The sequence below is a fragment of the Galdieria sulphuraria genome (assembly GCF_000341285.1).
Source record: "Galdieria sulphuraria unplaced genomic scaffold scaf_13, whole genome shotgun sequence".
Classification (NCBI taxonomy): Eukaryota; Rhodophyta; class Bangiophyceae; order Galdieriales; family Galdieriaceae; genus Galdieria; species Galdieria sulphuraria.
Window position 1 is genome coordinate 89,482 of NW_005178462.1, and position 23,020 is coordinate 112,501.

At 39.5% G+C, this 23,020-nt stretch overlaps 14 protein-coding genes across 14 annotated transcripts; 10 read left to right on the forward strand and 4 right to left on the reverse strand.

Annotated features, from left to right (window-relative positions):
* The first annotated feature begins 39 nt into the window (after positions 1 to 39).
* On the forward strand, positions 40 to 2,180 carry Gasu_19690 (D-ribulokinase, ribitol kinase). Its single transcript, XM_005707193.1, has 3 exons — positions 40 to 166; positions 216 to 1,760; positions 1,807 to 2,180. The coding sequence occupies exons 1-3, from the start codon at positions 98 to 100 to the stop codon at positions 2,077 to 2,079; spliced, it is 1,887 nt and encodes a 628-aa protein (XP_005707250.1). The 5' UTR covers positions 40 to 97; the 3' UTR covers positions 2,080 to 2,180.
* Positions 2,181 to 2,529: 349 nt separating this feature from the next.
* Gasu_19700 (uncharacterized protein) lies at positions 2,530 to 4,520 on the forward strand. Its single transcript, XM_005707194.1, has 2 exons — positions 2,530 to 3,591; positions 3,654 to 4,520. Exons 1-2 carry the CDS (start codon positions 2,641 to 2,643, stop codon positions 3,912 to 3,914), a joined length of 1,212 nt encoding a protein of 403 aa, XP_005707251.1. The 5' UTR covers positions 2,530 to 2,640; the 3' UTR covers positions 3,915 to 4,520.
* Positions 4,521 to 4,759: 239 nt separating this feature from the next.
* Positions 4,760 to 6,152, forward strand: Gasu_19710 (amino acid transporter, AAAP family). Its single transcript, XM_005707195.1, has 2 exons — positions 4,760 to 5,388; positions 5,447 to 6,152. Exons 1-2 carry the CDS (start codon positions 4,813 to 4,815, stop codon positions 6,098 to 6,100), a joined length of 1,230 nt encoding a protein of 409 aa, XP_005707252.1. The 5' UTR covers positions 4,760 to 4,812; the 3' UTR covers positions 6,101 to 6,152.
* Positions 6,153 to 6,174: 22 nt separating this feature from the next.
* Positions 6,175 to 6,869, reverse strand: Gasu_19720 (uncharacterized protein). Its single transcript, XM_005707196.1, has 2 exons — positions 6,570 to 6,869; positions 6,175 to 6,523 (listed from the first exon to the last, which is right to left on the reverse strand). Exons 1-2 carry the CDS (start codon positions 6,720 to 6,722, stop codon positions 6,215 to 6,217), a joined length of 462 nt encoding a protein of 153 aa, XP_005707253.1. The 5' UTR covers positions 6,723 to 6,869; the 3' UTR covers positions 6,175 to 6,214.
* Positions 6,870 to 7,589: 720 nt separating this feature from the next.
* Positions 7,590 to 9,013, forward strand: Gasu_19730 (D-threo-aldose 1-dehydrogenase). The gene is made up of 5 exons (XM_005707197.1): positions 7,590 to 7,833; positions 7,885 to 8,060; positions 8,114 to 8,282; positions 8,340 to 8,486; positions 8,542 to 9,013. Exons 1-5 carry the CDS (start codon positions 7,714 to 7,716, stop codon positions 8,890 to 8,892), a joined length of 963 nt encoding a protein of 320 aa, XP_005707254.1. The 5' UTR covers positions 7,590 to 7,713; the 3' UTR covers positions 8,893 to 9,013.
* A 1-nt stretch (position 9,014) lies between these two features.
* Positions 9,015 to 10,339, reverse strand: Gasu_19740 (coproporphyrinogen III oxidase). Its single transcript, XM_005707198.1, has one exon. The coding sequence runs from the start codon at positions 10,234 to 10,236 to the stop codon at positions 9,052 to 9,054; it is 1,185 nt and encodes a 394-aa protein (XP_005707255.1). The 5' UTR covers positions 10,237 to 10,339; the 3' UTR covers positions 9,015 to 9,051.
* A 260-nt stretch (positions 10,340 to 10,599) lies between these two features.
* Gasu_19750 (CCR4-NOT transcription complex subunit 7/8) lies at positions 10,600 to 12,080 on the forward strand. Its single transcript, XM_005707199.1, has 2 exons — positions 10,600 to 11,073; positions 11,135 to 12,080. The coding sequence occupies exons 1-2, from the start codon at positions 10,960 to 10,962 to the stop codon at positions 11,936 to 11,938; spliced, it is 918 nt and encodes a 305-aa protein (XP_005707256.1). The 5' UTR covers positions 10,600 to 10,959; the 3' UTR covers positions 11,939 to 12,080.
* Positions 12,081 to 12,089: 9 nt separating this feature from the next.
* On the forward strand, positions 12,090 to 12,790 carry Gasu_19760 (aminoacyl-tRNA hydrolase). The gene is made up of 4 exons (XM_005707200.1): positions 12,090 to 12,326; positions 12,377 to 12,466; positions 12,517 to 12,657; positions 12,711 to 12,790. The coding sequence occupies exons 1-4, from the start codon at positions 12,108 to 12,110 to the stop codon at positions 12,765 to 12,767; spliced, it is 507 nt and encodes a 168-aa protein (XP_005707257.1). The 5' UTR covers positions 12,090 to 12,107; the 3' UTR covers positions 12,768 to 12,790.
* A 4-nt stretch (positions 12,791 to 12,794) lies between these two features.
* Gasu_19770 (acyl-CoA-binding protein) lies at positions 12,795 to 13,319 on the reverse strand. The gene is made up of 3 exons (XM_005707201.1): positions 13,207 to 13,319; positions 13,040 to 13,154; positions 12,795 to 12,982 (listed from the first exon to the last, which is right to left on the reverse strand). The coding sequence occupies exons 1-3, from the start codon at positions 13,297 to 13,299 to the stop codon at positions 12,831 to 12,833; spliced, it is 360 nt and encodes a 119-aa protein (XP_005707258.1). The 5' UTR covers positions 13,300 to 13,319; the 3' UTR covers positions 12,795 to 12,830.
* Positions 13,320 to 13,919: 600 nt separating this feature from the next.
* Gasu_19780 (exoribonuclease R) lies at positions 13,920 to 17,990 on the forward strand. Its single transcript, XM_005707202.1, has 4 exons — positions 13,920 to 14,063; positions 14,116 to 14,660; positions 14,710 to 16,576; positions 16,625 to 17,990. The coding sequence occupies exons 1-4, from the start codon at positions 13,935 to 13,937 to the stop codon at positions 17,963 to 17,965; spliced, it is 3,882 nt and encodes a 1,293-aa protein (XP_005707259.1). The 5' UTR covers positions 13,920 to 13,934; the 3' UTR covers positions 17,966 to 17,990.
* A 9-nt stretch (positions 17,991 to 17,999) lies between these two features.
* Gasu_19790 (heme oxygenase) lies at positions 18,000 to 19,110 on the forward strand. Its single transcript, XM_005707203.1, has 2 exons — positions 18,000 to 18,461; positions 18,519 to 19,110. Exons 1-2 carry the CDS (start codon positions 18,084 to 18,086, stop codon positions 19,047 to 19,049), a joined length of 909 nt encoding a protein of 302 aa, XP_005707260.1. The 5' UTR covers positions 18,000 to 18,083; the 3' UTR covers positions 19,050 to 19,110.
* Positions 19,111 to 19,114: 4 nt separating this feature from the next.
* Positions 19,115 to 20,139, reverse strand: Gasu_19800 (ubiquitin-conjugating enzyme E2). The gene is made up of 5 exons (XM_005707204.1): positions 19,955 to 20,139; positions 19,815 to 19,897; positions 19,646 to 19,760; positions 19,416 to 19,590; positions 19,115 to 19,368 (listed from the first exon to the last, which is right to left on the reverse strand). The coding sequence occupies exons 1-5, from the start codon at positions 19,996 to 19,998 to the stop codon at positions 19,180 to 19,182; spliced, it is 606 nt and encodes a 201-aa protein (XP_005707261.1). The 5' UTR covers positions 19,999 to 20,139; the 3' UTR covers positions 19,115 to 19,179.
* Positions 20,140 to 20,149: 10 nt separating this feature from the next.
* Positions 20,150 to 21,873, forward strand: Gasu_19810 (nuclear import protein NPL4-like protein). Its single transcript, XM_005707205.1, has 5 exons — positions 20,150 to 20,157; positions 20,207 to 21,020; positions 21,067 to 21,278; positions 21,337 to 21,451; positions 21,501 to 21,873. The coding sequence occupies exons 1-5, from the start codon at positions 20,155 to 20,157 to the stop codon at positions 21,755 to 21,757; spliced, it is 1,401 nt and encodes a 466-aa protein (XP_005707262.1). The 5' UTR covers positions 20,150 to 20,154; the 3' UTR covers positions 21,758 to 21,873.
* A 76-nt stretch (positions 21,874 to 21,949) lies between these two features.
* Gasu_19820 (mitochondrial ribosomal protein L46) lies at positions 21,950 to 23,020 on the forward strand. The gene is made up of 4 exons (XM_005707206.1): positions 21,950 to 22,338; positions 22,397 to 22,605; positions 22,658 to 22,792; positions 22,840 to 23,020. The coding sequence occupies exons 1-4, from the start codon at positions 22,080 to 22,082 to the stop codon at positions 22,978 to 22,980; spliced, it is 744 nt and encodes a 247-aa protein (XP_005707263.1). The 5' UTR covers positions 21,950 to 22,079; the 3' UTR covers positions 22,981 to 23,020.

Below are 23,020 nucleotides of genomic sequence, written 5' to 3' on the forward strand. Positions count from 1 at the left end.
GCATTTTAGATATGCTCCACATGGAATCTGGTCCAAGAGAAATTTTCCACTGAAGAAGAGAAATTGTTTATTCGGAGCAAAAGTTTCTTCGAGGAATATGGCAAACGATGAAACGTACTTTATTGGAGTTGATGTGGGAACTGGAAGTGTTCGTGCAGGAATTTTTGTGAGTATATTTCATTTATTGTTACAATGCCTCACTTTCTTGACTCTAGAATATACAAGGTCTACTGATCGAATCGTTTGAAAAGGCCATCCAAACTCAGAACTTGGCAGAGGACTTTTATGAGCAGTCTTCACAAGAAATTTGGGATTCTGTTGTATATTCGGTGAGGGAAGCTTTAAAAAAGGCTCATATAGAGAGTTCCGCTGTGAAAGGCCTTGGCTTTGCGGCGACTTGTTCTCTCGTTTGCCTTGACGCACAAGGCAAACCCGTTGGCGTGTCTCCTTACAACACCGAGGATTATTGGAACGTCATTTTATGGATGGATCACCGTGCAACACAGCAAGCGGAGCGAATCACCGCTACTGGTCACAGAGTCTTAAAGTACTTTGGAAACAAAGTTTCTCCTGAGAATGAGCTGCCAAAGATACTGTGGTTGAAGGAAAATTTGGCAAATAAATGGAATCGAATAGCGCACTTTATGGATCTATGTGATTTTCTGACCTTTCAAGCGACTCGGAGTACAACTAGAAGTATTTGTCCACTGGTTTGCAAAAGTGGCTATCTCGCCTCGGATCAACAAAAGACTGACCAGCAAAAATTGCGCTTGGATGATACTTCTGGATGGGATGAAACGCTTCTAAATGAAATTGGTCTTGAAGAAATCGTAAAGGAAGGTTATCGAAGAATAGGAACAGAAGTAGCTGCACCGGGAACACCTCTAAAGAATGGTCTTTGTGAAACTGCAGCTATGGAACTTGGCCTCGAGGTTGGAACTCCTGTTGGATCGTCAATGGTTGATGCACATGCAGGTGGTGTTGGAATATTAGGAGCCGTAGAAGAAGGAAATAAAGAGGATACTTTATCCAGTGACAGTAAATATCTTGCCAAAAGGTTAGAAGAGAGATTGGCTATGATTGCTGGCACATCCACCTGTTATATGGCATCTTCATCCAAACCTGTTTTTGTACCGGGTGTATGGGGTCCTTATTATTCTGCTATGATTCCAAATATGTGGTTATCTGAAGGCGGAGAATCGGCTACTGGGAAATTATTGGAATTCATCGTGACGAATCATTGCCAATATCCATTTCTTTCTAAGCTGGCCTCAGAAAAGGATCTCCATGTCTATGAAATTCTCAATTATATTATCTTTCTATTGGCCCAACAAACCAAAATGACGCTGGAAGAAGTAGTTTCTAGTATCCAATCTACAAACAGTTCAAAAATGAAGCAACAAATGAATAATGCCTTTTTAGATACATCACCAGGAGAAAGCAAAGGGCGAGATAATGCAACTTTATATGACGAACATTTTTCTCTAAAGTGTTTGGAACTTACAAAGAATTTACACATACTTCCCTACTTTCATGGCAATCGTGCTCCCTACGCGGACCCTACTCTTCGTGGTATGATCAGTGGGTTGGGAATGGATAATTCAATTATTTCTCTCGCCAAAATGTATTTTGCCACTTTACAAGCATTATGTTACGGAGCAAGGCATCTCGTGCAAGTCCTCAATGGCGCTGGTCATCGTGTTCAATCTATTTATCTCTGTGGAGGAGGAATGGCATCCAACAAATTGTTTTTGCAACAAGTAAGTGATAAGTTTGTATTTATTGAAAGTTTCTTATTGGCGGTAGCTCTCCGATAGCGTTGGTTGTCCCGTTGTTATACCAGTGCAGAATCAATATGCAGTGATGAGAGGAGCTGCGATGCTCGGTGCGGTTGCATCTACATATTTTAGTTCTTTTCCTATGGCAATGCAAACAATGTCCAAGGTTCAGCAAATTATTTATCCAAAAGGTCAAGATAGTCTAGTCAAAAAGCACCATGACTTGAAATTTCAAGTATTTTTGCGTATGTATTCTGATCAAATAGCTTATCGAGATATTATGACTCAAAGTCCTCATTAAAAAGTTTCAGAAAATATTTACTCGTTGCATCGTCGATTCCAATAAGTTTTAAAACTTTTTCGAATAGATTTGCCTACAATAATCTCAACTTACTTCATTGTAGGTAGAAAACCACTTAAACCAAATACGGTGTCCCAAAATCGATTTTTCTAGAGCCCCTGAAATATCTAACTCAATTTGGGTTATCGAAGCTGTTTCTAGAATGTGTGGCCCACATTTGTTGTAGAAAGATTCATTCTTTGTGGCGTGGAAGCTGTGGTTCATATACTAGTTAACTGTTATACGGATAACTTACAAAGTACACATTCTAAAATTATCGTCTTGTGGTGAAATTTCTGCCAAGTTGTAGACTTTTGTGGGACTGCATTAGGGTTGTTTGAACATAAAGCGGAACCAACCCGTAAAGAGGTCCTATAGCTTGGGGACCACCTCGAGTTTTCTCTTTTTCAGAGCGTAGTGTTGTTGTCGTGTTACAGGGAGAGTGAAAGTAAACTATTGGTTCGAAACAGGGTTTATATCGTTTCTATTCTTTTAAGCAGCGTCTCCAGAATTTGCTTCCCAATGGAAGAAGACATATTTGAAAAGGACTTGAAATTGGAAAACGGAAATGGAGAGGATATGTTAAATGAAGCGATAGAAGTCCTAAATGCAAACTTTTCCACTGAAGATGCGAGTCCAGAAACGCTTTGTGACTTTGATTTTGGCCACTCAAGAGTGGAACAATTCTTTACTGGTCAAGACCGAGGAAAGAGAACTAGCGACCTGGTCGTTGGTAACAAGAACTTGGATGACTTTCAAGATACTTCTTGGGAAACTGTTCTTCCTTGCACAACGTCATCTTTCCACAGGCATTCACCTGAGACAACTTTTTGCCAAGACGTGGATCACCAGAGGAATAGACCATTGATGCCTGTTGGATTGGACACACGTAGAGACGGAAATAATCTAAATACAAAGCTGTATAGCACAAAATACTGTGAAAACCAGGGTTCTGTATCATCATCGTGGGAGTTTGGGAATTATTTATCATCACACAATTGGTCAAGGTCATTTCAAAGTTCCTCAACTTTCCTTCCTATTACGCATTGTAATCAACCAACATTCTTTACTTCATATTCGGGTCCTCGCGAGTCTGAAAGAGTCACAATGGCTCCAGATGGAAGATCAAGTTATATACCCATTTCTAGTAGATATGCTGGTCGAGAACATTTTCATGTCCCTTGTCTGAGTTCGTCCTTGTCCGGAACCAAAATAAGCAATGCAGGGGAATCCCTTTCAAAGCGAAACAAGACACCTACTGCATTTTGTTCTTCGTGTATGCAGAATGTTTCAGCTAATGGAGGTAACTTCCAACGTCATCAAGAAGCATGCAGAAGAAGGCATGGAAAATTTAACGAACCTCAAAATGCCAGGATGATAAGGCAAGACTTCCCAAATGACGTAAAAGAAGATATGACAGTCAGTAAGACAAACGAGTCTTTCTTGTTGCCACATATGGATGAGGATTCAGGTGTAAGGGAAAAAAGATAAAAAACCTAGTGTGAACAAGGAAAAGAGTGATAAGAATGAGAGAGAATTCTATGGCAATACAAAGGATTTTTGAAAACTTCAGGGAAGCGGATGTTAGAGATACGCAGATTTTGGCTGTTCTGCAAGAATTAAGGAAGACGTTGACGCGGAATCTTGATGGAAGGTGCATTTCTACACTAAGAGATTCATTTGCAGCTTTAGCTGAACGTTCTAAAGGTTATTTATCTGATATCTCGACTTCCAATAAGGCTCCTTTGCCCGGAGAACAAGTAGCCATGGCTATTCTGTTTTATGCTTCCTGTTAAGGTTGTGTATTCACGTAAAAAGGTTGAATAGAACACAGTGGATTCCAAATTTAGCATTGAGAAACAGAGTGAGTTTTGTATTTGAATATAAAGTGGTTGGAAATTGTTTTACTGGAATAGAGTTAACTAATAGAATACTCAACTTCAAAGTATTCTATTTCTGCCAGCTTAGTTTCCACAGAAACACAACGAGCCTTAAAACTGTCAAACAGCTTTTATACAACCCCCTGCAAAGGGAACTACCCCTCAATAGGAATTATGAGTGGACTGCGTCTACAGAGTACGTCAACAATGCCATATAAACACTTGTCTCAGTGCGCTGTGTCACTCCCCTTCTCCTATCTAGCAAGAAGAACGTCTTATAATACAGGACGTCCTTCGTTTATACTTCCGAACAAGCACCTTCAGAGAAAACTCTAAAAACCACAGCAAGAACTATTCCTGGCAGATATCCAAGTTTCCGTTGACAAGAGTCTTTCCGGTTGAACTCACGAGTTGAAGCTTGCGTCCCTCTGTCTTCTAGACATCTACACAGAAGGGCACATTTGGGAGAAATAATCAAAAGACAACAAAAGAACGTAGAAACGATCCACACAGAGCATCACAAGAGACAGGACCATTCACCGCATTTCGAGAAAACACGCCGTGAAATACTTAAAACAAACCGAGTGCTCTTCGGATTAAAGGTTGGTGAAATGTCAAGGACCAAAGAAGAAAGGACAGTAGAAGAAGAGGAGGAGATAGCGAGGGGAACAAACGACGACAAGCAAAACGGGACTCGAAGAACAGAAGCACACAGGATACATGATCTTGAAAAGGATCCGGCGAACTGAAGACAGAGGAGAAAGTCTAGGACGTCTATGGGAATGAAGAGGAGCACTCGATAAGGTACAAAACTATGTCTTGGGTGAAATGTGGTGTGGTTATGATTGCAGAAACTATTGCTTTGGGGGTATTATCGTTACCTAGTGTGCTTTTAACTGTTGGTATGTTACCTGGTATTTTGCTCATTATTGGTTTGGGTGTTATTGCTACGTATACTGGCTATAACTTGGGCCTTTTTCGTCTGAACCACCCTACAGTTTGTAATATGGCAGATGCTGGTGAGATATTATGGGGACCATTTGGAAAATATCTTCTTGGTGCTGGTCAAGTTATATTTTTAGTCTTTATATGTGGTTCACACTGTTTGACTGGAGCTATTGCAATGAACACTTTGACGGACAATGCGACTTGTAAAGTTGTATGGGCTCTTATCACTGGTGTTGTTGCGTTCTTTTTAACTCTTCCTCGTACACTTGACCGCATTAGTTATTTGAGTTTTGTTTCTTCTGCCAGTATTCTTACTTCAGTTTTTATTACAATAATTGGAACTGGTGTTGAAAGTGCTCCAAATGGAGCTCCAGCTAACCCACACATTATAGTGAATACAACTACTCCTGCTAGTTTTTACAATGCCTTTTCAGCAGTTACTGTAAGTTCTTGCTAAGGAATTATTTGTTAAAGTATGGTTTGCTCAAATATTTGTTTAGGATATTATTTTCGCCTATGCAGGTCACTTGGCATTCTTTAATTTTATTTCTGAGATGAAGAATCCTCGTGAATATCCAAAGTCATTGTATCTTTTGCAAGCAGTTGATATTACAATATACACCCTTGCTGGTGCATTGGTTTACAAGTTTACTGGACAATACACCTTGTCACCTTCTATATCTAGTATGAGTATTACTCTTCGAAAGGTTACATATGGAATTGCTATTCCTACTATTCTTGTTGCTGGTGTCATCAATGGACATGTTGCTGCCAAGTTTATATTTACTCGAGTATTTCGTGGTTCTCGTCATTTGCATGAGCATACTTTGATAGGATGGGGTACATGGGTTGGTCTTTGTGCTTTAGCATGGATTATTGCATGGATAATATCTCAAGTTATTCCTGTTTTCAATGATCTTCTTGGTTTAGTAGCATCATTATTTGCTTCACAGTTTACATATGGTTTGACTGGCTATTTTTGGTTGTTTGACAACTATGGCAAATGGCGAAAGCGTCCCATTTTGGCGATTATTAATGCTTTAGTCTTTGCCTTGGGCTTAACTATTCTTGGCCTTGGTATGTATGCCTCTGTGAAGAGTATTATCGTTTCCTATCAAACTGGTCAAGCAAGTACTCCTTTCAGTTGCTCTTAAACTATAGAGCTCTTTTGCAAGTTTGCATGAAATTAAAGTTGAGTTGCTTTACTATTGATATGATTGTTCTATATACACATTGTTTTGATTTTAAGGTCAATTCCAATAGCACATTCATAGCTCATCAATATACTCCACTGGAAATACTTCACAATTGCAAATTTCGATCATGATACCAGAATGGGGTTCTTTAAAAAACAATTGTCGAAGTTTCTCCGTTTCATGGGACTCAAGGAGATAAGGAATATTAAAAGAATCTAGATGGTTTTGTATATTTGTCAGGTCATCAGCTTCGAAAGATATATGGTCTGTGTTGGGCTTCAACGTATTTGGTCTTTCCAAAGCAGTTCCCTGGATGAGGTGTATCTGGATTCCGTAGCTATACAACCAAATACCATCAAAATTGAAGTTGGGTCGTCGAACCTACTTCTTGTTGAGTGTTTGAGAGTACAAAGAAGGTCAGTCCTACCACTCGAAAACCTAAAATATCGCAAAAGAAACGTCCGGTTTTCACTGGTTCTGGTACCGAAAAAGAAACGTGGTTCAAGGACCTTATCGAAAGCGCTCCCTTTTTAAGGTGCTCAAGACCGTTCCTCTGGGTCTCGAATAACATATTGTTCATCTCTTCTAACACAAAACTAACTTGTCCCTTCCTCTGGAAGCAGATACAGAAATGGGCCCACTTTCAAAAATCACCCAACAAATCTTCTTGTCAGTTGGATTTTCTTCACGAGGCCTTGAGTCCCAGTTGAATAGTCTTAGCTCGTCACGAGTTACAAAATGGAACAACACATGGGCCTTTGTGTTGAAAGAGTATGTGGTATCCACAGGAATCGATTAGCTTCAGCAACCATCTTCCCATTTGTATGAATATGTACTGAATAAAGCGTCTGTTTATTCAGTATAACTGTAGTTTTAGAATAACAATTCCATCAAATGGATACATACCAAGTCTTCGTTGTGTAGTTTCTCTTATTCCTTGTATAGCGTCTACTATTTCAGTATCAGTCTTCCTTACTTTACATTAGACCTGAGATACCATGGAAAGCGGATTCTTCTTCTTCTTCGTTTGGTGTAGAACTATGCAATCAACCTCATTCAGTAGGAAGAAAAGTGACATTGCATATTCTTCGAGAAGGAATTTGCAAAGGGAAGAGTAAAAGCTATAAGAAACAACAGGTATGAGTCATGTGTATACTATGGAAATATATCAGGAGTTCTTCCTAAAAGTTTTCAAGTTGGGAACATATCAAGCCACATGTTACTATTAAAAACTCGCAAAGGGTAAGGGTTTCAACGTTTGGTTTGTCTGTTGACAGTTATAGCATAGTATGTTCACTAGAAATATACGGCCTGGAAACTTATTTCGAAATAGGGTTAAGCAAGAAAAGGCTATGATATGGTCCGCAAAAACACAAAGAGCACAAATTCTCCTCTTTCTAGTGTGGAAATAGCTCTGTCTATGAGTCAAGAGAAGAGAAGCACCGTTGGATTTAGTTTCGGTGGCGGAATCGCCTCCGGCAGACGTGTGATTGTCACACGTTTCTTGGTCAGCGGCTCTAAGAATACATTGGTTGGTTAAACTTTTGTGTAGTGTCCTTTTGTCACAACACATGCGTTTACACAATGCGTTTGAAGCTTCAGAATATAGAGAACTAGGTAAAAGCGGTATATTAGTGAGTCCACTTGGGTTTGGGGCTTCTCCTCTAGGTGGAGTGTTTGGTCCTGTGAATGTAAGTCTAGACAAACTACAAGGTCCTCATAGTTTTATTATTTTGAAACAGGAAGAAGAAGGGATAAGAGCTGTACATAAGGCTTGGAGAGAGGGAATCAATTTCTTTGATTGTTCTCCCTATTATGGCTTCACAAAAGCAGAAAAAGTACTAGGTCTGGGTCTTAGGGACCTTCCCAGGGAATCTGTAGTTGTAGCTACGAAAGTAGGCAGATATGGACCTTCAGAGTAGGTGCCTTTTTCATTTGCAATCGAGAAAAGATAACAGCGAGAGAGTTTAGGTTTGACTTTTCACCAAGCAGAATTGAAAGTAGTGTGAAGGAAAGCATGGAACGACTCAATGTAAACTATCTCGACGTTGTGCAGTGTCATGACATTGAGTTTGGGGATTTAAGACAAGTTGTGGAGGAATCTTTACCTTTGCTCGAATCTCTGAAGAGAAGGGGAATAGTAAGTTTGGAAGTGGAATGACTCGTCATTTTGTTAACTAGTGGTTCATTTCTTCAGATAAGAGCTATTGGGGTAACTGGTCTTCCGCTACATATCTATGATTACGTAATATCCAATTCAAAAGTGAAGCTTGATCTGGTACTATCATATTGCCATGGGTGTCTTAATGACACTTCGTTAGTAAATATTCTGCCGTTCTTAAAGGTGAGTTGTTGTTGCTGTTTTTCTATTGTTCCGTGTTTACGATATATTTAAATAGGAAAATGACTTGGGAGTTGTAAATGCTTCTCCATTAAGCATGGGTTTGTTGACTATTCGAGGAGCTCCGGAGTGGCATCCTGCACCGCCAGAACTCCGCTCAGCAGCCAGGAAGGCAGCAAAAGTGTGTGAAGAACACGGTGCTGATATCGCTGAGTTGGCTTTACAGTTTGCTTACCAGTTGGAAGGTGTAACTTGTACTTTGGTTGGCATTGACGGGGTCAAAAATTTATTGAAAGATATTGATGCCGTTCATAAGGTCATTGACCAAGTGCTTTTGCAAAAAGTTTTGGAAATTTTTGAACCTGTTCATAATATTACCTGGTTTAGTGGCCATAAAGCCACTGAGTAAAGATAGAATCTACCATGTACAAGTATTTCAGGTTTTAAGGACATGAAACAACATCATATTGGTCTTATGTTTGAAAAACCATTTTGTGGATAGATTGGATAGTAAAATGTGTAGTGGGAAACATTCTGTTGTTTATATCAAGTGTTTGAACTCGTTCCATTATATCCATTCTTTTGGCTCCCTTAAGACACTGAGTAACTGAGCTTCTCTAGAATTATTTTCTGGATGATGATCATATTCCCAACGAGCTGTTAATGGCAACGACATCAAAATACTTTCTATACGACCGCCTGTCTTCAGACCAAACACTGTTCCTCTATCGTAAACCAAATTAAACTCGACATATCTGCCTCGTCGAAGTTGCTGCCATTCCTTTTCTTGCGCCGTATATGGCATATCCTTTCTACGTTCGATAATGGGTACGTATGCTGGAATAACAGTATTTGCACAATCCTTGGCAAACTCAAACAATTTTTCCGCAGGTCGATCATTCAAATCATCGAAAAATATTCCTCCAACTCCTCTTCTTTCTCCACGATGCTTAATAAGGAAGTACTCGTCGCACCATTTTTTAAACTTTGGATAGAACTCTACATCATGCCTATCACAAGTCTCCTTCAAACACTTATGAAAATGAGAACAGTCTTCTTCGAATAGAAAGGAAGGAGTCAAATCCGTTCCTCCACCAAACCACCACAAGCCACGTTCTGTTTCAAAATAACGATAGTTGAAGTGCACAGTAGGCGCCATAGGATTCTTCGGATGTATCACCGATGAAATACCAGCAGCAAAAAAGGGAACCTTCTCGTCAGGTCCATAGCCTCCATCCCTTGTTACACCTCTCGCAGATGCTGCTTTAACAGCTTCCGGGGGCATATGACCATACACAACGGAAACGTTGACACCTGCTTTCTCAAAAACTACTCCATCTTGCAAAACTCGGGAAATTCCACCTCCTCCTTCTTGACGAGTCCAAACATCCTGTTTGAATGGAGTACCATCTAACTTTTCGATGGCAGCACAAATATCATCTTGAGCCTCGCGTATCATTTTCTCAAAGTTTTTTTGCATAACAGTGCCCAGAGCCCACTTTTTTCCATCTCCAACTTCGATCACTAGCGAGTCCGGTGTTGTTTCCAACCTTTGCTGTGCAACAAACGAGTGTTCTTGACTTGTTTTACTGGTAGTGACACAACTCCATTTGGGTAAGGCAGAAATATTCGATCTCTCATAAGGCGAAATACAAGAACAATTCCTGGTTGTACTACAAAATGAACCCCTCCTCTTTAATAAGTAATATGGATTGCCCGTGGAGACAAATAACAGTAGAGAGCACTCTATCATCTTTCAAAAACGAAACCTCAATTGCAGTTGAGATCTTTGCCAATCAATTAAGTTTCTGCCCTCAACTTCGGATTGCATCGATACATGTAATGGAGTTGCAGCAATCTTTGCTACAATAAAACTGCGCTCAAATAACTTGCCCTTCTTTTGCTCTTGTTCAGTATTCAAACTGTTTGTATATGCCACTATCTTCTGTAATGGATGAAAGATGAAAGAGAGAAGTTGTTGGTAGAAGAACGAAAGGAATGGCCAAAAAGGGATACAAACATATTGAAAATCTTGTGTTGAACAATAAACCCAACTTGTCCAAGTTTATCAATAGTAACTTGAGCTGCTTTTGTATGTCTTCCTCACAAGTTGGTCGTTGACCAAATCAGTTGTTAGACAATTTCTTGGAGTGGGCTTTTAGAGTTGGGAAACCTTCGAGCCGAAGCTTTAAGAGTCTTGCAAGTGGAAACCCATTGGAAGACTATACTAGCGTTTCACCGTTTTTTTGCTTACATAATTTGGTCACTACCGTTCGAAGGCTATTAGAAGTTCCTCTGTGTGTACATTTGAAAGGGTAACCCGCGTAACAGCGTCACACCAACACTTCAGCCAAAAGCTGCGGTAATGCGTTTTGCTGCTTCGACCAAGAAAAAAAGCTGTTGGAAGGATTGCATTTTAGAGGATTATTTGAGTCGTTGCAGTATTTAGTGAGTTTGTGAGGGTAGCAAAAGTGTGATGGAGAAGACAAAGGAGCCTTCTCTTGTGATAAAAGAGGTTTGGGCGGAAAACCTTGAGAAAGAACTGGCAAATATCTCGAGCATATTGGATAAGTATAACTTTGTTGCTATGGTAAGTGGTCCTTGTGGTGACGTCATTTTGTTTGGTTTCGCTTACTCAGGAGTGTTCTTAGGACACTGAATTCCCAGGTGTAGTGGCGAGACCTATCGGTTCCTTTCGGAGCAATACAGACTATCATTATCAAACCCTTCGATGCAATGTAGATTTGCTTAAGATAATTCAGTTGGGTTTATCCTTTTCAGACTCGGAAGGGAATATTCCAGAAGGTTGTGCTTGCTGGCAGTTTAACTTTCGTTTTAGTTTGAACGAAGACATCTACGCACAAGATTCTATTGATCTCTTAACACGTTCTGGTATTGACTTTGATGAACATGAACGACATGGCATAGACGTGGAACGATTTGGCGAACTTTTAATATCTTCAGGTATTGTTCTAAACGAAGATATTTGCTGGATTTCTTTTCATTCTGGTTATGATTTTGGCTATTTGTTGAAGATATTGACTTGTAGCGAGATGCCAGCAGAGGAATCAGAGTTCTTTGAGCTTTTAAATACTTATTTTCCTCGCTTTTATGACATGAAATATTTGATGATGGCTTCAGACAGACTCTATGGAGGCCTTAATAAGTTGGCAGAAATACTTGAAGTTGAACGGGTTGGACAAATGCACCAAGCCGGATCGGATAGTTTGCTAACCATGAAGGTATTCTTTAAGATGAAGGAAAGTATTTTTAGTGGCCAAATTGATGAGCGTCGTTATTGTGGAGTTTTGTACGGACTTGGTAGTGCTGCTGCCTTTGGTCATGCATCACATGAAGCAGAAAGAAGATACAATTATACCAACAATGAAAATGGAACCAACAACAATAATGGCGACTTGAAACGCTTCGTAGATTCTGCATTGGCAGCTTCTTAAAGGTCTTTTCATGTTTGTGTCTTTCTCATGGAGCAGTTTTTTTGTTTACTCATCGTTGTCCATAGCACTTTTTAAAGTGACGTGTCGTTTGTTATTAAACGTTTCTTACATGTTTCGTTTGTTATGAAGTGAATCTTTAAAGTGAAAATCTTTATATCCACATTCTTCGATGTCTTCGAAAATTGCGTTTACTCCCTTTTCAAGTTGTTATAGAGTCTACAAAGGTTGGCCACCTTTATTTCCCAAAGTTATTTCTACGCCAAGAAAGTGCTGCCTTCAAGCAATCAAACAAAGTCGCTTCCATATTATGATGAGTATGGAACATCTTGTCCAATACATAATAGTTCGCAAAGATTTGATAGCAGACTTTGGCTGGCCGTTGGGAAGTGTATGTTTTCAAGTTTATTTTGCTTTGTATTTTTTATGTCTGATTTGTAGGTAATAGCACAAGGTGTGCACGCAGCTATTGCAGTGAATTGGGAGTATAGAGACGATCCTTTTGTCCAGGCATATTGTACACAAGAATCGGTAGGAAGTTGCCCTTCTCTGTAAAGGATTCCAGTTATGAACCTCTTTAGCAACAAATGCATACTGTTGTATTGGAAACGAGCAATGAAGCCAAGTTATTGGCTTTAGCTGAGCAACTTGAAGGAGCACACATCAAGTGTGTGGTTTGGAAAGAACAACCGGAAAATGTTTCAACTGCCGTTGCCATAAAGGTAGTATTGTTAGCTTATTCCAAGCAAAGTTGGTTTTGAATGTCATTGTGTAGCCATATCCAAAGGAGCAAGTTGCATCTTACTTGAAACACTTGAGACTGTGTAGATAGAAGATGGTCTAGTTGAGCCAAAAAAAACTTTTGCTATTCTACTTTATTAAATGATACGAGAAACTACGAAACACTTTGACGAAACTGGGTACCGCAAAGTTGATCGACCTTTTCAATATACTTTTTTTGTGCTTCTTCTTTGGAAGTACCTTTCTTTGAATTCCACGCTTGCCACTTTGCTTTTTCTTTCTGATTAAAAAGACCTCCGGGCTTTTCTAAAGATGAGGATAGTTGTGTGACTAGAAAAGCGTATCAACCAAACAGACACTTACCAGTGGAACAGTCACCTTCTTTAGCTTGCTTGAAGTAACCATAGAGTTCTAGTTTGTCGTCATTCGAAGCAGAAGACAGTTTCTTTACTTCTTCTGCCGCTTTGTTGAATGTTTGCTATATCAAAACTTTCACAAGCCACGACAAGTTGCAGCAATCGTTTACTCACCTCTAAACTCATTTCCAGGATTTCACCAATAGGAATGAATATGTCAAGAATAATAGCAAAGGATGATAACAAATCACATGAGGTGTCTATCATTCGAGACAAGAGAATAACAAGTAAATAGTTTTACAAAGGTTTCTCTCAATTCCATCCTACGAATAGAAACAACTTGTAACTTTTTTCAAAAAGAACTGTTTATTAGAAAATAATAAGGAAACGATGATATAATGGGAGTGTAGAATGACGTGGAATAGGGGAATGAAATTTTGGTCGTTGTGGGAAGAGAAGAAGAATGATATACGAAGTGCATAGTGCATATTATCAGACTTTTTTGACTGTCTCTGGAAAGTAAGTTATTGTTTGGACTATGGTTAGCATAGAAGATAAGAATGATGTAAAGGTCAGCGAGCCGTTCAACCGGTTTAGATAAGCGAACCTGGAACGCTGTCCGTAGTGAAGTAGAAATGCAAGTTGGTTAGGCTTTTTTCATTTGTTAGTGTTTGTGTTCGTTCATACCCAGGACAACCAAAAGGCTTTTTGAAAGATTGAAATTAAAGGTTGTTTGTTTTGTTGTTTGGACGCCAGTTATCGAGTTGTTGCTTGAAAGTAGCTTTGTTATTAGTTGGAAGGAAAAACGTTTTCTCACTCAGTCTACATAAATGCACATCTTTCATACATATAATATACATATAATACTGAATAACTATATAATGGGTTTATTGACTATGTAAATGCAAACAATGGAACAACATGCACAAAAGTTAGCAAAGGAGTTTGGAGTGTCGTTTCGTCGAGCAAAGCAAGCTCTAGAAACTGCCAAAGGAAATGTAGAACTTGCCATAGACGAGATACTTCTCTCTGTAAGAAAACTGGTTTGCTTTGAGAACAGTGTGTTGACGCCCCATTTTTTAGCCAGAGTCGGAAGAAGAAGCGGAACCAGAAACGATATCCACTGTTCAAGTTTATGAGTCTAGCAAAACAAACGGAAAAAGTCAATGTAAAGAGTCCACGGTTGAACCAGTCTCTTCTGTGGTCAACTTGAAGTCTGAAACCGAAGAGGTCGATTCTTTGTATAGTGCACTTTGTTTACACAACAGCGAAAACAAGAGTGACGAAAATAGCTTAGATAAAAAAGAATCTTCTCAGGAGGCAAAGAGCAGTACTGATCTGTTGACTTTAAGGTTGTTGCTTCCACCTTTTCCATCTCTGCTTGCTATATTTCATCAACTAGAACAGACTCAATTGAAGCTGTTTCGGGATAGTATATATATAAAGAAGCAAACTGTTTCCGATGGAGACTCTGAACAGCGTCCAAAACAAGTTCAGTGGACACGTAGAAAGAAGGAGTTGTTACTTGAAAAGAAACAAAGGAAGCAACGAGAAGTTTTTGTTCTCAGTTTACTTGGATCGGAACTTTATCTTCGTCCCTTAGAATGCTTCGACTGGTCGAAACTTTGGTAAGCAGTTTTTGATCTTGTATATTTTTGATTTAATAAGTTACCCAAGTTCTGTTGGAAGTTCTATAACAATACCCACTTTGAACGTTTTGGAGTTTTTCTTTGAAGTGTTAATCGGCGACAAAAGCAATCATCTTGCTCGATCAAAAGTAATCAATACGGTTATCCTGAAGAGTACCTTTGCTAGAATAACTAAACAGAAACGGAAACTTCTTAAGCTGGCTCTATCAGATCCTTATTCTCCAATTCTTTTTTTTCCTGATTCAGTATTGGATGACACATGTTTAGCATCGCCAAAGCAACCATTAGAGGAATCTTTCTACAACTATGAAAGAGAGATAAGGGCTGCAAGAATTTTGTTCCAGATGAAGAGTTTGGATTGTTTTATTCTTTATGTAGATGAGAAGAATATTGTAGCGAATGAGTCTCCCATTCGCACTATAGCAGATAATCTATATCTTTGTTCTATTCTATCGTATTCGAGACGAATGGACGATAGTCGATTTTTAGATATGGTTTTATCTCTTTATGACTCTTTTCTAGCTGAAAATATTTGGTACCAAGAAGGAACACATTCATTGTCTGGGCTGCCTTTTAAAGCAGAAGAGAATGAATTAGAGGAACAGATGGTAGAATCCGAAGAGGTTTCAAAGCGCACGATTATTGGAATTTTTCGAGTTGAACGAAATCGTAAAATTGCTCGAGTATCTTTTGTGTTTATTCCTGCTGAACATTTTGGTAAGGCCATTCACGGTGATAAAGTGATGATAGAAATAAACACGGTGAATGGTAAAAGTCAAGGAAAAGTTGTTTCCATTTTGGAACGAAGAGCGGACTCCTTTGTAGCATCTTATTTCGAAAGGGACTCTACGGAAGACTCTGTTGTCAACGAAGAAGATGATGAAACTGTCTTGTATACAAAGTCACAACGTTTAGGTCATCTTTTTGCTCCGATGGATCAGAGGCTACCACTGTGTATAGTTTTTGGTAGAAATTTAGAGAAATACAGAAATCAACGCGTTGTTTTACGCTTTCGTAGCTGGAAATGGCATGAAAAGTATCCAGAAGCATATTTAGTAGAGACACTTGGTTATGTGGGAGATGTAGAAGCAGAGACTCGAGCGGTTTTGACTACCTGTGGGGTTCGTGACTTTGACTACCCAACAAGTGTTTTTGAAGAGATCGGTTTGACGAGTAGCTTGTCTTCATTTTCATGTTCATTTCCGTCGTCAGTTTGTATGGATAAGAGATTGGATATTCGAAACTCTCGTTTGGTTTTCAGTATCGATCCTTCTGGAAGCCAAGATATCGATGATGCTTTATCTCTTTATCTAATTAAAGATAGTATTTATGAAGTGGGAGTTCATATTGCTGATTTTGCTGCTTGGGTGCCATCCGGAAGCTTTATAGATGTGGAAGCGATGAAACGAGGAACTAGCGTGTATTTAGTGGACAGAAGAATAAGCATGATTCCTTCAGTCCTTAGTGAAAATCTATGTTCGCTAAGGCAGTATCATGACCGCTTAAGTCTCTCTGTATTTTTCTTCATAGACTTTGCGAATCAAGGTCAACTTGTGGATATCTCTGAGGAATTTTTGGATAAGGAATTTGTTCAAAAGGCTGTCAAGAGTAGTGCAGATAAAGGAGTGTATTTTGCACGTTGTATTTTGCGTTCATGTGGTGAACTTCATTATGATGAGGTGGACTGTTGTTTGAAAGGAGAAAGAACATCGCTGGGTACCACAGATGATGCTCAAGTGATTCAAAATACCCGAATATTGGCAGATATTGCCAAAATGTTTCGTCAAAGGAGAATCCGAGATGGAGCTATTACCAACTTGACCTCAGGAGAGTTGCGTTTTCAATTCGATGAAGAGAAAAGAATTCAACAAGTATCCACAAAAATAGACTTAGAGGTAGGTTAATATCTTGTTGACTAATGCCTTACTTATACAGCCGAACAGATTATGTCGGTAGTTGCTGAACTAATGATTGCTACGAATGCTTTTGTTGCCTCACATCTACTCGCAGTATGTCCAAATGATGCGCTGTTAAGAAGACATGATGCGCCTCCTGTAGAAAAGATTTCACAGTTCATATCCACTGCAGCGAGTTTGGATTTTCTTGGAATCCACCTGGAGAACTTTCTACAAGGCCAACAACAACAGTCCAATACTATTTCAACGGAGAGTTTTATTTCCAATTTAGAAGAACAGTTGGATGCCGCCTCTCTTGACAACTCTTCTTGGGGTAAATTGATTAGTTCTCTTGCAACCAGAGCGATGTCTGAAGCAGAATACTTTGCTGCATCTTCCGGAAAGGACACCAGACACTATGCTTTGGGTCTGGATGCATATACCCATTTTACGTCTCCTATTCGTCGATACCCTGATGTGATAGTCCATCGAGCACTATTAAGAGCTACTGGACTGGAAGAATCCGACAGCGACTCATCTCCACCAGATTTTCCTGGAGCTTTGGAAGAACTAGCAGAACACTTGAATATTCGTCATAGAGAGGCAAAGATGGCATCTGAAATGTCCAATACCTTATTTTTCTCTCTATATTTTCAATCCCAACCAGGTTTGGTAACCTATGCCATTTTAATAGCTATTCAAGAACAACCTTTGCTGGGATTTTCTGTTTTCCTTCCAAGATTTTCCTTGTATGGTTTTGTTCCTTTGATGGATTCCGTATCCAATCAGGTTATTTTACCCGCATTGAATATGCAGTTGGATCAGAAAGATGATTTTTCGGAAGTATTTGTTGCAGAAAAAGATTGTAGAGTCCTTCAAGCTGGTTGTAGTTTGCGAATAGCGGAGAATGAAAAGGAATTGTATTGTGTGAATGAACAACAACAGATAGTGGCAGAATGGCAATTGGGAGGTACAGTAAAAGTTGGAGTTTGGGCAAGCTCAAATAAATATAGAGAACCTGGAGTAAAAATGCTATTGGCTAGTAGAGACTGTTTTGAATCGAAACAGTCCTCAACAGAGGAAAAGAGGGGAATTCCAGAGAAAAAGCCAATTTCTACATTTCAATATAATCGACAGACGAAACCAAAAGAACAAGTTGTACAGCGGGTCTTAGCTACATCTCATGAAGCCGATAGAGGTGTGAAGAATGAAAATTCAGCAGTATCGAGAGACTTTCATCGAGGGTTATTTCGTATTTGGAATATTCGAGACCGCGATAGTTTGAAACGAAATACTTTCTATTATACAATGACTCAAGGACGCATTCCAATAGAAAACAAGATTAGAAAATGTTATACGTACTCATCGGATATGTTATTGAGCTTGTGAATGGACCAACAGTTTGCAATTGACATTGTGGGGCTCCTAGCCGTGTGATTCATCTAGACGAGATTTGAGAGATTTCCATATTACCGACTTGTGGTAAACGCTTGCGTGGAAACGTCCAATGAAGAGACCTTTGCAAGGGACTATTGTACCTCCTGCCTTTCAACAATGGCTTCCAAACAGGTTGACAAAAACTGCCTTTACAAAAGAAGGGCGTTTTTGTGTTTGTGTGAAGAACTGTTGTTGGCGCACAACTGTTTTTTCACCAAGAGGCTCTCAGTCCAGAGTCTTTTTTACTATGGCGGATTCCGCAGTTAGGGGACCTCCAGGGATGGGAGGAACTTCAACGGATAACATGGACTCCGTAGTTCAAGGGGACCGCAGACCTGGCTCTCATAAAGGTTTCGTTGAGGAGATGCGGTTTGTGGCAATGCGTCTGCACACAAGGGATCAGGCAAAAGAAGGCACTCTTGAAGAAAGCGCTCTTCCAATTCAAGAAGTATGAATTCTGTGATCGTCACTGTATCTTGTTTTAACCCTTGTTTCTTTGTTATAGTGGCAACCAAGTCAACAAGATTATTTACAGTTTCTCGTGGACTCAAAACATGTTTATGACTTTTTTGAAAATTTTATGAACCAAAGTCAAGATAATATGTTTGTGAACTTTAGACGAACTGGTTTGGAGCGAGTTTCTGCCTTGGAAGAAGATTTGGATTGGTTTAGGCAACGTGGTTTTTCCATACCAAAACCGGAGAAGCCTGGAGTAGCTTACGTGGAATATCTTCAGTCGCTGGTTCAGGACAAACCACACGCTCTTTTGTGCCATTGGTACAATTTTTACTTTGCACACACTGCGGGTGGTAGAATGATTGGGAGACTGATGTCCAAGTTACTCTTCGATGGCCATGTGTTTGAGTTTTATAAGTGGGAAGGAGATGTGAAACAGATTCTCGATCAAGTTCGAGTTAAAATCGACGAAACCGCGAGGGACTGGCCCCGTGAGGTTAAGGACGAGTGCTTGAAGGAAACTGGGCTTTCTTTTTCTTACTCGGGAACCATTCTTGGACACCTGGCTAAACGAGGTTGAAGCCTTACTTAACGTTTGTTATTTTGAAAGTAAATATTTCTTCTTTATTACTATCATTAGAGAGTAATACCGCTATTTTCATCTATGTACACATATATACGACCGTCCAAAATAACGCTGTGTAAAATAGTTACGACTGTTCCTGTTCACAAGAATTATTGTTGTGACTTCCTTCATCATCATCTTCTTCTTCTTCTTCCTCCTCACTAACACTTGTATTGTCCTCGTCTTCACTCAACGAATTGTCAGAAGAACTATCTTCGGCTTTTGAGGAAGGGAAATGCTCAGGAAGTGCAAACTTCTGAACATATTCTTTCACCTGGTATTGTCTTCATTTACTGTCCAAAAAATAGTTTCACTATTTACCTTGGAAGTAAACTTTTCAGGGTCCTTTAGTTGAAGTGCAGCGGCTTCTCCGTTGAGAGGGTCTGTTGGGTTGGGATAGGTTAACAGTTGAGGAAGGAAAACTTCAAAAATATTGACCAAGTCGAACATAGGCGACCACGTCTGGTTTATCACATCAAGACAGACAGACCCTGACCTACAGGTCACAGTGTCTAAAAAAAACTTTTTTCAGAAAACTTGGGAACACTTACGCTTCATCCACGTTAGGGTGATATATCTTATTCACAAAACCTATGGAAGGTGACTTGTACGGGTAGGCGTCTGGTAGCTGTACATGAACCTTCCAAACACCTCCCTCATAGGCAGCTAAAACAAGTACGAACTTAGCAGAGTTTTCGAACTATTTCAGCACATACTTACTTTCCGGAGGACCATGAAACTTGACATAAAAGTCACTCACTTGGTTTTCTTCGGAGAGTTCAAGCTCATAGTCAGCCATAAGTCTAAAAGACACAGTTTGTTTAGGTGCTACAAACCAAGGAAAAAGTTACCAAGCATACAGCTTCATGAGGTCCATCTCACGACGTTTGCTGGGAGAAGACATGACAAAATATCTAGTTATTCAAGAGTGATAGCAACTTCAAAGACAAAGCGCGTCACAACCAAAATAAAACACGACAAGTGGGAACATAAACTGGAATCCGCTCAATGGCGCTATGAAAAGAATCGTAGTGGAATTGAAAAGAGGATTGATAGTGGGATGGTAAGTTGTCGAGTTTTTCTCACTATTTTATTTATTAACCCATCAAGAGATCATTCGACTACGTCTTCCAGACGGTTCAACGAAACGTGTGGAAGCAAATGATGATAAAACCGTTTCTACGTTATTGGACTTTCTCAAAGAAGACTGGCTACACATACAGGCTTTTCGTAGTTTAAAAGACACTGAGGCCTTGAACCTTGATGCTACTGTTGAGGATCTGGGATTGAAACATGGAGATATGCTTTATCTTAAGGGAATCTCTGCAGGGGGAGGAGATATAGTGGATTATCCAAAGGAAACGGGAACTAGTGTCGTGGACAGGGACCAACAAAACAGTCCATTCGATTCACAGGGAAACGGTTTTCAACCAAAATTAACTACTCGATGTCTTCATGGACCTCGTGGAATGTGTGAACACTGCATGCCGAAAGAAGACCCACAAGAGAGATATAGACGTGCCCTTGAACAGCTTCATGGATTGAGAGGAGGTTCCATTGCTGCTTTGGAAGCCGCAGAAGCAATGAAATTTCACATCAAAGCGCAAGAAGAAAGCTATACTAATTCTGTATCGGTTGATCACGCTGCAGCATTTTCGTTTCAAGCCAATCTCGTTAGCATTGGTTTTCAGCAACAACGTTTAGGTTTTCTGTACGGCCGAATTGAAGATTCATCCTTTGTATTTGTAGATTGTATTTATGAGCCCCCACAAAGTGGAACTTATCAAATATACAAATTGGAGTCTCCCGAAGAAAATCCAGATGCTGCAGAGTCGAAGAAGCGAGCAGACAAATTGGCGTCATTGTTGGGACTGGAGAAAGTTGGTTGGATATTTTCATCCAAACCTCGAAAGTGTATTTTTTCCGGTAAGTTCAATACTTGTGTCCATATTTTATGTGTTAACAAGTATAGCTGTCGATATTTTGACTGCGTGTCAGTTTCAATGCGAAGCGGAGGAAATGCATGGAAAGGATGTTTCCAAGACATTTGTAACAATAACAGTCTCAGTAACTGAAGAAGGAATGACACGGTTTGAGGCTTATCAGATAAGTGATTTATGTTTAGACATGTACAAAGCCAGTGTTTTTGCTCCAGTTGAGCAACAGAAACCCAATTCTGGCAAGGTATTTTTGTTGATGTGTGCATTGTATTCTTTTTTGAGAAAGTGACACTGTTAAAAAGATTCGAACGAAGGAGGAGGTCATTGTAGAGGGTGTCGAATGCCGCTCTATAGATACTGACTTCTTTTTGGTCTCTGTACCTATTAAAGATCATCATTCATGGTTGAAGAACAACAGTGAGTATATCTATAGTTTGATTTGTATTTTGGGTGATAGTTGCTCCAGATTTTCCTGTAGAGAATAGGGAACAAGCACCCGTTCAACCTTCTGACTTATCGAGTTGTCTTGGGAAGAGCCTTGACGAACCATTTATAAGACGAATATCAGATTTTCATCTCTTACTGTATATTAGCAACGTTTTAGATATGGATGGAGATATGCCGTTGTTATGCAACGCTGTTCGGGAACAGAGAGAGTTGACTGATGAGGAAGAAGGATATCGGCTGATGATAGAAGCAATAGCCAATGCTGATTCTCAATGAATATTCCGTCAAAATAGCTGTGATATTGGTTGCATAGTGTTTACAAGTTTATGTGTGAAATAAAGCCAGACTACTATAGAATAAGTATGAAATAGAAGAAAATGAGATATATTTCAAATATATCGTTGCCTCCTAAGTAACTACTTGATCTTTTCAACCACAGATAGCTATGCTTTGAGTGTCATTTCATGTCTCAAGAATAAAGCTATTGTGATTGTTCATCTGAGTGGTGAGTTTGTCCATTACAAAGTGTTGAGACCACAGTACATCGCTTAGTGTATTCTAAAGTATTTGAGAGACTGTTGTACTTTTAAATACACTGATGCAGCAGTGCTTGATTAAGCCTATTATCAGTCGACTAGGGTTTTGTAGACGTTTGTGTTCTTCAAGTAATGCAGCCGTCAATCAAATAGAAGAACCTAAAAGGTGGCAACTATTTAGTGCAGCAATTTTGGAAAGACTTCCAAAGTTGATGAAGCCTTTAACAGAATATGAAAAAGACTACAGACTGTACCGTCATGAGGCTAAGTTGCCTTTTACTAGAAAGATGCCAACGGCTTGGTTTCCAAATGGTCAAAGAGGTAATAGCAGTGTATTGCATACAACTTTATTTGGGTCGTTTGACAGTAATATCGATAGAGGATCCTGTAACGCATGAGGTTCTGATTGGTGACTTTTCACGAAGAAACTTTACTCCCGCTTCTCTGGAGACTGATGCTGATCGTTCCAACAATAAGAAGACTTTGGATAGAAGGTTGACAGACTCGATTTATTTTGTGGTGAAAAGAGAGAACCGAGTCTGGCAGTTTCCACAAGGAGAGGCTGAGGAGGGGAAGATGTTGATACAGGTAACTGACTGCGTTGTTTGGAAAGTATTCATAATCCTTTCGTTTTATGTAGACAGCGGAGGAAGCCTTGAAGAATTTTGTTGGAAATAGAATCACTTTGCATTTTGTAAGCAATGTTCCAGTATGTCACGTTGAACGAGAGTTTTCTCCTGAAGTGAAACAACAGCGCAAATGGGACGGTGCAAAGGTAAGTTTTCGTTTCAACAAGAACTTGAAATTTTTCAACTTGCTCAGATATTCTTTTATCGAGCACTAGTTGTTGAAGGAAACTTGGAAGACATTCCTTTTGATTATGACTTTGCATGGTTGAGCTCTTCAGAAATGACCCAAGTGTTACCGTCTATCTATTACAATGCTGTGAAAAATATTTTATAGTTATTTTCTTTGCTTATAAGAGATGTTGCAAAAAAATTTT